The sequence below is a fragment of the Raphanus sativus genome, chromosome 2 (genome assembly GCF_000801105.2).
Source record: "Raphanus sativus cultivar WK10039 chromosome 2, ASM80110v3, whole genome shotgun sequence".
Lineage (NCBI taxonomy): Eukaryota > Viridiplantae > Streptophyta > Magnoliopsida > Brassicales > Brassicaceae > Raphanus > Raphanus sativus.
In genome coordinates this window covers 9602342-9614932 of record NC_079512.1, presented here as the reverse complement: position 1 = coordinate 9614932, position 12591 = coordinate 9602342, and the positions used below count along the sequence as shown (strand labels likewise).

General features: G+C 33.8%; 3 protein-coding genes across 3 annotated transcripts; all 3 read left to right on the top strand.

Annotated features, from left to right (window-relative positions):
- Positions 1-252: 252 nt before the first annotated feature.
- LOC108822037 (protein YLS7) lies at positions 253-2643 on the top strand. The gene is made up of 4 exons (XM_018595053.2): positions 253-388; positions 523-849; positions 960-1234; positions 1576-2643. Exons 2-4 carry the CDS (start codon positions 531-533, stop codon positions 2374-2376), a joined length of 1395 nt encoding a protein of 464 aa, XP_018450555.2. The 5' UTR covers positions 253-388; positions 523-530; the 3' UTR covers positions 2377-2643.
- A 3402-nt stretch (positions 2644-6045) lies between these two features.
- LOC108833285 (uncharacterized) lies at positions 6046-7530 on the top strand. The gene has a single exon (XM_018606721.2). It carries the CDS (start codon positions 6095-6097, stop codon positions 7169-7171), a length of 1077 nt encoding a protein of 358 aa, XP_018462223.1. The 5' UTR covers positions 6046-6094; the 3' UTR covers positions 7172-7530.
- Positions 7531-10030: 2500 nt separating this feature from the next.
- Positions 10031-12591, top strand: LOC108841029 (AT-hook motif nuclear-localized protein 4-like). Its single transcript, XM_018613819.2, has 5 exons — positions 10031-10804; positions 11205-11272; positions 11490-11621; positions 11709-11870; positions 11945-12591. Exons 1-5 carry the CDS (start codon positions 10312-10314, stop codon positions 12293-12295), a joined length of 1206 nt encoding a protein of 401 aa, XP_018469321.2. The 5' UTR covers positions 10031-10311; the 3' UTR covers positions 12296-12591.

The following is a 12591-nucleotide window of genomic DNA, read 5'->3' as shown; positions in this document are numbered from 1 at the left end:
AGGGTATCAGCGTATTCAACCATCGTTAACGTGAACGCGACACATAGAAAACTAAATTCTCAAATAATATTATAGAGATGTATAATACTAATAAATTTTATTTTAAATATAATTTAAATTTTTTTAAAAATTATCACTGCGTATGATGCAGAAAAATACCTAGTTGATTAAATGTAGAAAACAGAATACCGTTTACTAATTTTTTAGTAGCAAAACTTGGTTAAATGCTATTTTAATAATTAGAGTTTCAAATACTTAAATAAAAAACTCGTACTCTCTGTTCCCACACGCTTCTCTCAAATCTCTGTTTCTCAAACTCCCAGATCCTCTGCAAAAGCTTCTCCGATCTCTCTTCCTCCTCTTCGAGATTTCGTTTCTACACATACATGTAAGTTTGACTTTGGTTCCTTTGTTTCCAAACCAATCTCAAATTAGATCGAGAACGACGCAAATATTGTAAAAATGATTAGATAAGGGGAAACACATATGATCTGTCTCTGTTTTTTTCTTTCTTTTATGCAGAAAAGACAATGACGTTGTCTCCTCCTCGAGTTTCAAGAACAGTCTATCCTCGGAAAGTTCCTTCAATTGCATTTGCTATTGGTGGGTTAACATCCTTCATCATCTTCGCTTCTCTGCTTCTCTTCTCGCATCCCCTTGGTTCTTCTCTTACTGATTATCTCTACGGAACTGAGACCACTCAACAGCATCTCGAGTTTCACCATAGCACCATCGATACTTCTGATCCAATCCCATCTCCTAAGGCTTTGGATCCAAACGACAAAGAAACCAACTCAGGAAAGTCTACAAATCACATTTCCGTTACACAAGATTCAGTAGAAAAAGCAGGTACTCTTGTTCTTGTCTTAAACTTAGTTTCTATTTTTTTTATGTAAAACATCAATGTGATCTGTTTCTAAGTTAGTTATGTTTCAACCGTTTTTTTTTTTTTTTGGCAGAATGTGATCTGTTTCATGGTAACTGGTTCTATGATCCAGTGGGACCCTTGTACACGAACAACTCTTGCCCTCTTCTGACACAGATGCAGAACTGCCAGGGCAATGGCAGACCTGACAAGGGCTATGAGAACTGGAGATGGAAACCGTCTCAGTGTGATCTTCCACGTTTCGATGCCAAGAAGTTTCTGGAGCTAATGAGAGGCAAGACTCTAGCTTTTATTGGTGATTCTGTTGCTCGTAATCAGATGGAGTCCATGATGTGCCTTCTTTGGCAGGCAAGTGTTGTCCCTTTTTTTAACTAAAAAAAGTAATCAATGTAAATACTAAATAGTTTCTCCCAACGAGAGTTGAACCCGAGTAGAAACAGCTCGTTGGTGTGTTCTTTTTTTTTTTAACTAAAAAAAAAGAATCAATATAAATAGTCTCTCCCAACGAGAATTGAATCCGAGTAGAAACAGCTCGTTGGTGTGTCCCTTTTTTAACTAAAAAAAAGAATCACTGTAAATAGTCTCTCCCAGCGAGAGTTGAACCCGAGTAGAAACAGCTCGTTGGTGTGTCCCTTTTCTTTCTGCTTTCTTGTTTTGTATTTGTGAATTATCTTCTTTTTTTCTTTCAGGTGGAAACTCCGGTTAACCGGGGGAACCGGAAGATGCAGAGATGGTATTTCAGGTCATCATCAGTAATGATAGCTCGGATGTGGTCATCATGGCTTGTCCATCAGTTCAACGAACCGTTTAGTTTTGCTCCACAAGGCGTAACCAAACTAAAGCTGGACCAACCAGATGAGCGTATAATGGAAGCTCTTCCGAAATTCGACGTTGTTGTGCTTTCGTCAGGCCACTGGTTCGCTAAACAGTCTGTCTACATTTTAAACGAGGAGATTGTTGGAGGGCAGTTATGGTGGCCGGACAAATCAAAGCCTGCAAAGGTCAGCAACGTGGAAGCATTTGGGATCTCTGTGGAAACAATCTTGAAGGCAGTGGCTAAACACCAAGACTACAAGGGTCTGACCATCTTGCGGACTTGGTCGCCTGATCATTACGAAGGCGGTGCTTGGAACACAGGCGGGTCGTGTACGGGTAAAGAAGAGCCTCTCTCCCCTGGGAAGTTGGTTAAAAACGGGTTCACGGAGGTAATGTATGAGCAGCAAGCAAGAGGGTTTCAACGAGCTGTGGCGGATGAAAATAGATCGAAGAAGATGAAGCTAATGGATATCACTGAGGCTTTCGGGTACCGGCATGACGGTCATCCTGGTCCGTATAGAAGTCCTGATCCGAAGAAGATCACGAAACGTGGACCGGACGGTCAGCCTCCCCCGCAAGACTGCTTGCACTGGTGCATGCCGGGGCCGGTAGACACGTGGAACGAGATGGTGCTGGAGATTATAAGGAGAGATGTGGAGGGTGGAGGAAAGTAAACCATAATCTTGATCTAGGAGCAAAGAGATCAATATATACACTTATAAGAGAGGAATCTTATTTCATACCACGGATTAGTTGATTTAAGGACTTTCTAATTATTACAATATGATTAGTAATTACTTGTAAACCCATTACACACACTTGTAGTTCTGCTTTTTACAAACAATGTAATTTTTGATTCGAAGAGAAACAAAAGAGTTGGCCAAACAATTTTTTTTGTTTTGCTACCACAGTATATCCTTAGACTAATTATCATGTAACAATGTTACTGGATCAGTTCTTACAGCTGCTGTTCTATGCGTCAACTGCCAAGCCTTCTTGAGGAACATCACGTTCGAAGGATTTGATGTGACTGTTCTACTACAAGGATGGCTCTTTTTTAGATTTGCGCTCCTAACGGGAATAGAATCTCTAAATTATACTATTAGTTTTCTTAACTTCTATGGTGTTTGAGAATCACAACAATGATACAACTCTTTGGTTGTTTTGATTGCCAATTGTTACCTTTCTTTTTTTATTGCCAGTTGTTAGCAATGTGGTTGTTTAAAATTGGAAACTAGAGAGTTTGAGAAACAAAATGGCAATACATTTTTCATAATCAAAATGGTACGTCGAAGCCTCCTTGGTCCAGTAGTTTCACTAACGGTTCAATTGCTTCCACATCCGGAGGTCTGGGGTTCAAACCCCAGAAAATACCAAATTATATATATTATGGAGAAACAGGTTACATGAGATCTTCACCTTGGTGCAGGGCGTACCATCGAACATGGATCTCATAGGGTGGTAGAATTGTCAGATGTAGAATCGTCTTTGTAATATTCTCATTGTTGTAATAGCATAATTAATCGATAATAATTGATTCAGACGTTAAAAAAAAATGGTCACCTAAGCCATTTCCAATGAGACTAAAATATTAAGGACTTCTCTAACAATGACACTAAATTTATGTTTTGGTGTTAAATTTTTTTGTTAGTATTATATATTATTTGATGTTTTAAGTTTTAATAATTTTATATTTTATTATTTAAAATTGATAACTAGTTTCTTATAACGCTTCGATATTATGTTGGTAAAATTTTGTAATTTCATGTCTATAAAATTTAATTACATTTATATTTTCAGTTTAACAATATTATATATTTTATTTATTTATTTTATATAAAATATTATATTAAAATTACAAACTACTAATTATGAAAAGCACATAACAAAACAATATATTTATTTTAATGTAATTTGCATTAGTTAGTAATAAAAGTTTAACTATATTATAGAGTAAAAATAAACATGTTTATTTTCATATTTTGATGAATTTAATAGTATATAAAATTATAATTATTTACTATTAAATCTAACTTTACAATAATGTAGTATTATTAACTGTTCATTACTGATTAAATATAATTTAAATAAAGATTATAATCGATATTTTAAAATAAAAATATATTATAAGAGAAAGTAAATGATAATAATCATTTAGTGATTGCTTATCTGAAAATAAAATAAAATAAAATATAAAATTCTATGATATTTTATTTGTTACAATATAAAAATGACAGTAACCACTTAGTGATTTAAAATAAACGAAAAAATATTTTAATTATGTAAAAATAATTTAAAAAATACAAATAGAACAATTTATTTATGTTTATTTACAAATTTGAACTGATTAATAATAATAGTTGAACTATATTAAACATAATAAATTTTGTATATTAGATACTCGGTGAGATGAATAGTGTTACACCAAATTTAGTGTAGTATTATTCATCATTCTACACCAAATTTGGTGGGATAGTGTTGTTTTTAGTATCCCATTGGAAATGAAATAGCACCAAATTTAGTGTTTTGGTGTCCCATTGAAGTTAGCCTAAATTTGTTTTAATTTCATCTCCAATAAAACACAAAAATGGTACAATTTCATCAAATTTGATGTAATTTAAATAGTGTTAAATCAAATTTGGTGACACATTATTCATCATATTAAATATTAAAATAATGTATTTTATTATTTTATTAAATTATAAATAAATTAACTTAAACTTATAGTTAAAATGAATATATCATAATGTTTTATATTTTATTTATGTTTCTACATTACTAAACGTTAAACTATTATTGTACTTATATTTTTAATTAATAATATAATTAAATGAATATTATCAATTACATTAAATTATAATAAAATAAAAAAATGTTTTCATTTTAAATCTATATAATTTTAATCTTGACTAAGATTTTCAATAAAATTAATAAATAAGTACACAAATTAACTAAAAATAACAGATATAAATAAAAAGAAAGATAAAATTACCAAATTTTAATATATAAATATAAAATTAAGTGTGATAAATGTAACTATTCAATTATCAATGATTAATGTATTAAATTACTAAAACTAAAAATTTAATAATGTTTTTTTAGCAACAAAAGTTAATAATATAAATATTGTTTTGATATTGAATTGGTAAGCTGAATATATATTGAAATTAAAGCTTAACACCGTATTTGGTGTTATGATGGTTGAAGATGCGTTTAGAGATAATATTTGGTTGTTCCAGTCAAATACATGATATTCACAGTTTATTGTACAATGTAAATGCACATTATTTTCATGATCCTGATATAAAAGTAGAATTAGATTCTTTTTTTAAGGATGTAAAATGTAGATAGTTTATTGAAGAACTACACTTGCATTTCAAATATAGATAGTATACTCTTGCCTGAAATTGAGCAATTAGAGCATAAATATTTTGTGGTTGAGATTGGAGTAGTCAAACCATCTCCAATAGTGCTTCATTTTTCACTTTTTGCTTCATTTTGAAGCAACTTTTACTCCAATAGTGCTTCATTTCTTGCTTCAAAATGAAACAATGAACAGTAGTACTGCTTCAAATTTGAAGCAATACTGTTCATTGCTTCATTTTTGAAGCTGAACTTTATAAATTATAAATTGGTCCTTAACTTTTGTTTGTTCTTACATTTTGTTAAAATAAAATAAGTTAATTAATATAACCCAATTAACTTTTTAATATTTATTTATTATATAATTTTATTTAATTTATAATATTAAAATATTTAAAAAACATATATTAAATGAAAGATAACATTAAATTATTAATATAAAAGTGAAATACATGATTGATAACACCAAACTAAACATAAAATATTTATTACAACATAAAATGATACTTAATAATCTGGTAAATCACTTCCTGATCCACTAAGATTATTAAAAAACTGCCCAAATGAAGTTGAAGTTTGAGGAGGTTGTTGAGCTTGTTGTTCTTCGCTCCTCTCCTATACAATGAAAAAGTTATTCAAAGATTCTCACATTTCTCAATCTACTATAAAGTGATTTGATAATACAACGAAAAAGTTATTCAAAGATTCTCATATTTTTTAATCTACTATAAAGTGATTTGATAATACAATGAAAAGTTAATTTAAAGATCTTCATATTTCTTTATACTATGACATAATTTGATAATTCAATAAAAAGTTATTCAAAGATTCTCATATTTTTCAATTGACCATGACATGATTTGAGTATACAATGAAAAAGTGATTTAAATATTCTGAAATTTGTTGGTTTTCACAAGCTCAATTATTTCTATATATACTATCAATACTCTTTGGTGGTTATCAACTTCTACAAAGAAATACTTTGATATTACATCATTTGTTTACTCACTCTAAATTTTCTCTCTTAAAATGAATTCTAATTTCTCAAATTATTTCGATGCTTCTTCTTCCTCTTCTGGTGATGATGGAAATCAAGAAATGATCGATAATCTTGACCAAGCAGAAAAAGCGATACATCTTGCTATCGAAAATAACAATACGATAATACAATACCTTCTTGATCAACAAAGCAACCAGGTGATTCATGGAGGCTCAGTTCCTGGACGTTCTTTTATCCACCGCGATCGGGAAAGTGCTCATTGTAGATTGTTCAACGATTATTTCTCGGAGAACCCTAACTACAATGACGCCATGTTTCGTGGGAGATATCGTATGTCTCGTTCTTTATTTCTCCGTATTGTTAACGCAGTGGAAGATCATGACAATTACTTCAAATTACGAAGGGATACAACTGGTAGATTTGGTTTATCATCTCTTCAGAAAGTAACAGCTGTCTTTCGGATGCTAGCTTATGGTTTATCCGCTGATGCAACAGACGAATACATAAAAATTGGTGAATCAACAGCAATTGAAAGCATGAAAAGATTTTGCCGAGCTATAGTGGAGATATTCTCAGAGGAGTACTTACGATCACCAACACATGCCGATGTTTCAAGACTTTTGCACATTGGTGAAAGGCGAGGTTTTCCCGGAATGCTAGGTAGCTTAGACTGTATGCATTGGAAATGGAAAAATTGTCCTACCGCTTGGGCTGGACAATATGCAGACCGTAGTGGATCACCAACTATAATTCTTGAAGCTGTTGCGGATTATGATCTTTGGATATGGCATGCATATTTTGGGATGCCAGGTAGCAACAATGATATCAACGTCTTGGAGTCTTCTCTTCTTTTCTCCAATCTTGCTCAAGGTATTGCACCTCCTGCTCATTTTATCATTCAAGAAAACAATTATAGTATGGGCTATTATTTGGCCGATGGTATATATCCAAAATGGTCTACCATAGTACAAACTATTCATGAGCCAATAGGTCCAAAAAAGCAATATTTTGCTACGCAACAAGAAGCATGTCGGAAAGATGTGGAACGTGCATTTGGAGTTCTCCAATCACGTTTTGCAATTGTGAAAAGACCAGTTTGGTTTTAGAAAAAAGATGTGATACATGATATAATGACTACATGTATTATTTTACATAATATGATAATTGAGGATGAGCGTGATCTCGAAGCACCAATTGAAGTCAATAGAGAAGTTCCACCTACGGAGGTTGATACCGAAGATAATGATCATATTCGTTTCCAAGAGTTTTTGGCGCGATTTAGAAGAATTAAAGATAAAGATGCTCATTTCGCACTTCGTAACGATTTAATTGATCATTTGTGGGAAAGATATATGGCTGGTGCTTCTTTATAAAATCTAGTATTGTTGTTCTATATTATGTGTAATAATTTTATATGATAATGTTGAATCTATAACAATTATGTTGGATTATTGTTAAAACAAAATAGTTGGGTAAAATTAGTAAATATAAAAAAGTATAAGGTGTTATTAATAATTAATGATAAAAGAGAGAGAAAATATTCTTAAAATATTCCTTTTACAAAAAAGAAATGAAGAAACCATTGGAGAAGATGTGCTTCATTTCTTGCTTCATTTTGAATAAAGTGCAATTTTGAAGCAAAAAATGAAGCCAACCATTGGAGATGCTCTCAACATGTTTTGATTATAGACTTATAGTTTTTTTTTTTTGGTCAAAGATTATAGACTTATAGGCAATGTGGTTAGATTAGGAAAAAAGAAGAAGAAAATAGAGTATGACTCAAAATTTTGTTCAAAAAAATTAGTTTGGTTAAAAAAGATATCTCTCTCTAGAAAAGGTGTTATTCTTTTTTTTTGAAAAAAAAGAAGGTGTTATTCAATTTCCCCAATTATTAGTTTATTACCAATTTATACACTTTTTCTGGTATTTCTCTTTCCTTTTTTCCCAACTTTGAATTTATAAATTCAAAATACAATGTACTAAAACTCCTTTGAATTATTTATTTCCCATTTTACATATATACCTTTCCATTATCTTATGAAAACCCTAATTTATCAACATCTCTAAATAAATCTCTCCAACTTAACCCATCAGTAGAAAAGAAAAAGACAAAAAAAAGGGAAATTGGAGCACATATACATAAGAAAAAGAAAAAAAAAACTTATAGCCATAGCACTATTTTGGCTATGATATGTTATATATTGTTGTGTAAAGTGTCAAAAATATCCTTTCATGCGCGTGTAAACACCAACGAGTGTTTCATTTCTTTATTCTGAAAATGAAAATTTTGTTTCTACTTTACAATATCTTACGTACGGCAAAAAGAGGGATTGTAAGAAGGTGTGTGGAAATCTGAGTTTGGGAACAGAGAAGTTAAATCAAGTATAAATGGTTCGGCTGTGTGGCATAAGTAGGATATCGTTTTTTAACTTGGAAACTGGAATTTTTTTTCACTTACGAACGTCGTCCATGCAAAACAGAAAATCTAGGTGAAAAGAACGACAAATTGAATTGGGGAAGAAGATGAACAGTATCAATGCGGTATGTTCCATACTATTTTAAATTACAATATAGTATGATACATTTTTTTCTCTTATTTTGCAATTTGTATCTCCTTCTTTGCCTCCTGATTCTCATTATTCACTACTTGATCAGTTACATTGTTTTGTTCTCCAACACCGTCGCCACTCATCATCTCTCTCTAAGAAAATTTTAAAGAATTTCATATATACAAAGTTTGTGGGTGTGTCGAGTATTCCATACCATAATATATATATAGCATAGTCATGTAATGGATAAGTGTTTGGGTTTAGGGTTTAGGGTTTAGGATTAAGGTTTGGGTTTAGGGTATATGGTTTGGATTTAGGGTATATGGTTTGGGTTTAGGGGTCAGAGTTTGGGTTTAGGGTTTATGGTTTACGGTTTGGGTTTAGGGTATATGGTTTGGGTTTAGGGTTTAGGGTTTGGGATTAGGTTATATGGTTTGGGTTTAGGGTTTAGGGTTGGATTGAATTGGGGAAGAAGATGAACAATATCATGCGTCATATGTTCCATACTATGTTAAATTACAGTATAGTATGATACATTTCTTTTTCTCTTCTTTTATAATTTGTATCTTCTTCTGTGCTTCCTGATTCTTCTTAGTCAATACTTGATCAGTTACACTGTTTTATTCTCCAATACCGTTGCCACTCATTATCTTTCTTTTTAAGAAAATTTTAAAGAATTTCATATATACAAAGTTTGTGAGTGAGTCGAGTATTCCATACCATAATATGTATAGCATAGTCACGTAATAGATAAGGGTTTGGGTTTAGGATTTAGGGTTTAGGATTAGAATTTGGGTTTAGGGTATATGGTTTGGGTATATAGTTTGGGTTTAGGGTTTGAGTTTAGGATTTAGGGTTTAGGATTAGGGTTTGGGTTTAGGGTATATAGTTTGAGTTTAGGGTTCAGAGTTTGGGTTTAGTTTATATAATTTGAGTTTAGGGTTCAGAGTTTGGGTTTAGGGTTTATGGTTTAGGATTTGGGTTTAGAGTTTTGGGTATATGGTTTGGGTTTAGGCTAGGGTTTAGGGTATATAATTTGAGTGGTTCAGAGTTTAGGTTTAGGTTTGGGTTTAGAGTTTTGGATATATGGTTTGAGTTTAGGATTTAGGATATATGGTTTGGGTAAATGATATCTTCTTGCAAGTGAATGTTTAATTTTGTTGCAGCTTTGTCCATACTATTATGCATATAGTATAGTCGAATTTCGCTTGTAGATATCCATTATTTTGTTAAACTATAATGAATATTGTATAGTACGCTTTTTATTTGTTTTTCTTTTCCCACGTACACGCGCTCTCTAAAGGATAGTAGTGGCATTTTTTGAAAAACCTGTCACATCAATGAATCTATACTATAGAATGGACATATTCTTTAGTTTAGTGCCTCTTATGTATATCTCACAAATTCTCCCAAAAAAAAATCCCATTTTATTTTGCTGGTAATTATTCTCATCTGAAATGAAGATTCCGCCATGGAGAAGCTTTGATCTTTCTCTTCACTAACTTTTACTTAGTTTCACTTTGCAAGACTTCATCTCTCTTTTTTTTTTTACTCCTCTGAATCTTGCGACCTCTCTGGATCTCTTTCCTCTTTCTATCTCTTGTCTGTACTTTTTAAAATCAGAAGCTTGAACCTGTCGTGATCAGCAAGATTCGGGTGTTCTCCTTACTTGTCGGAATCTCTCCTTACAGAATCTAATGGAGGAGAGAGAAGGAACGAGCAACAACAACAATAACAACATAACCAGTTTTGGTCTGAAACAACATGTAGCTCCTCCTCCTCCTACTGGTGGGGTCTACCAGATGGGCCCACCACGGTCCTTAAACCCTATCCCTTTTCCGGCAGGACTACCCAACACCACCGCAGCATCCGCATCTGCCTCCGCCGTTGCTGCTACAGCCTCTGAGAACGCTGCTCCTCCTTTCAGCTTAACAATGCCGGTGGGGAGTTCTTCTTCGGACTTGAAGATGAAGAAGAGAGGAAGACCGAGAAAGCAAAATCGGGACGGCTCACCCGCCGTGACTCTTTCTCCGATGCCAATCTCCTCCTCTGTCCCGTTGACGACTGTGTTTGCTCCTCCGCAACGAGGAAGAGGAAGAGAACGCGGTCAAACACGTGTAGAGCCGCCCAACAACAACACCAACTGGCCCAGGAATCCTCAGATGTTCGAGTTCAACAACAGTTCTCATGGTAATGTCTATTCTCTCACTTCTGTTGGGTTCTAAAGAATCTTTGTACATTTTCAGGTCTCTGTTAGAATCAATACGTGGCTGCTTCTAATGGATCTCTTTGTCTTTTGGTTTGACTTGCAAAAAAAAAAAGTTTTTGAATAAGGACAAAAGGTTTTGTTAAATAAAGCTAGTGAAGGTTTACTGTCCGGTCGTTAATTCTGTGCGTCATAATCAGCGTCATAATCATTGTGATTAAAACTCGTGCGTGTTCCACGGGGGAATTTGTTTAGTACTAAATTTAGTTGCATAAGGGTTTTTGACGTGGGACTGTTTGCTGTTTTGGTTCTACCAATTTTGTCAGATTTCAATTTTATACCTTTTAATTGTTATTCCTGATTCGTTTGATGTTTGCTTTGTAGTTGAAGGAAGTTCACAAATTGCCGGTTCAAGTTTTACCACTCATTTTCTCACAGTAAATGTGGGCGAGGTATGTCTCTTTGCGTGTGATTTGCTCCATATCAATATTGACAGATTTAGACTAGGAGTAACGACTCTGATACCATATATGGGTTTAGAGAATTTGATATTTCATTAGATTAGTAGTGATTGCACAATATATACATGAATGGATACATATCTTGAATATATCCTTAGCAGATTTTCCGAGATTTGTAACACTATTTGGATTACTGATTTAATGACAGGATGTGACGATGAAGATAATGAAATTCTCTCAACAAGACTCTCGTGTTATCTGTATTCTTTCAGCAAACGGTCCCGTTTCCAGTGTTACGCTTCGTCAATCTTTGACATCTGCTGGTACTCTCACTTATGAGGTCTGCTCTCTCCCTTTCTTTGGATTCGTTTAAAGCTTTTCTCTTTTTACTAAACTTTAGTTAACAATTTTTGTGGTGAGGTCTCAGGGTCATTTTGAGATTCTTTCTTTGACGGGTTCGTTTATAACAAGCGAGACCGGAGGAATCCGAAGCAGAGCTGGAGGGATGAGTGTGTCTCTTTCAGGACCAGATGGTTGTGTCTTTGGTGGTGCACTCGCTGGTCTCTTTATAGCCGCTGGCCCTGTTCAGGTAACTAACTTATAGAACACATGAGGTGTTGATCTTTGTGATGGACTCATCAGGTTTTTGTCTAATCTTTTCAGGTGATGGTAGGGACTTTTGAAGCAGGTCAGGAGGAACCTCAGCAGCAGATGCAGAATCAAAGAAGGGAGAGACTCGGGATCCCCACACAAGCGTCTAACATCTCATTCCGTGGTGGCTCAGCGGAAGATCCGAAGGCTAGATATGGGCTCAACAGGCCTGTTGTTATTCAGGCACCACCTGTGTCCCTTCCCCATGAGCCAAACACTAACGCGGTCCAAGGTTACTACACAAACAACACTGCTAACCAAATAAGAGATCTCTTCACTTCTCTCCCAGGAGAAGATGATGAGGATTTTGAAGGTGAAGATGATGATGAAGAATTTGGAAGCGACAGAGAGTCTGACACCTAGGTTCCAAACTGATGAATTGAGTGAGTGAATCTGACATTGATTGCTCTTGCTCTTGACCTCCTGCTGCGTTTTTGCCTTAAAGATTCTTCAGTGCTCTTCTCTAGATTTTAGTTGGGTTTGTTAAACAGAGACCTCTCACTGATGAGTTTGGGATTCTTTGAGGATGTAATATATAGGGTTCTTTGACTTGTTTTCTTTCTGTACCCCAGTGGTTGTTGTAGAATTTTAATCCTCAAAAGTGTTTGTGCAACTTTCTTATTCTCTTCATTTTCAAAGTCAAGCGACTTTTCTTGGTT

What these genes read in the sequence shown, in the direction of transcription:
- LOC108822037 (XM_018595053.2), top strand. Translation starts at nt 531, where the DNA reads ATGACGTTGTCTCCTCCTCGAGTTTCAAGAACAGTCTATCCTCGGAAA. An exon ending in AGATTCAGTAGAAAAAGCAG is followed by an intron (nt 850 to 959) that starts GTACTCTTGTTC and finishes TTTTTTTGGCAG; the next exon opens with AATGTGATCTGTTTCATGGT. An exon ending in TGATGTGCCTTCTTTGGCAG is followed by an intron (nt 1,235 to 1,575) that starts GCAAGTGTTGTC and finishes TTTTTCTTTCAG; the next exon opens with GTGGAAACTCCGGTTAACCG.
- LOC108841029 (XM_018613819.2), top strand. Translation starts at nt 10,312, where the DNA reads ATGGAGGAGAGAGAAGGAACGAGCAACAACAACAATAACAACATAACC. An exon ending in TCACAGTAAATGTGGGCGAG is followed by an intron (nt 11,273 to 11,489) that starts GTATGTCTCTTT and finishes ATTTAATGACAG; the next exon opens with GATGTGACGATGAAGATAAT. An exon ending in TAGCCGCTGGCCCTGTTCAG is followed by an intron (nt 11,871 to 11,944) that starts GTAACTAACTTA and finishes TAATCTTTTCAG; the next exon opens with GTGATGGTAGGGACTTTTGA.
- LOC108833285 (XM_018606721.2), top strand. Translation starts at nt 6,095, where the DNA reads ATGAATTCTAATTTCTCAAATTATTTCGATGCTTCTTCTTCCTCTTCT.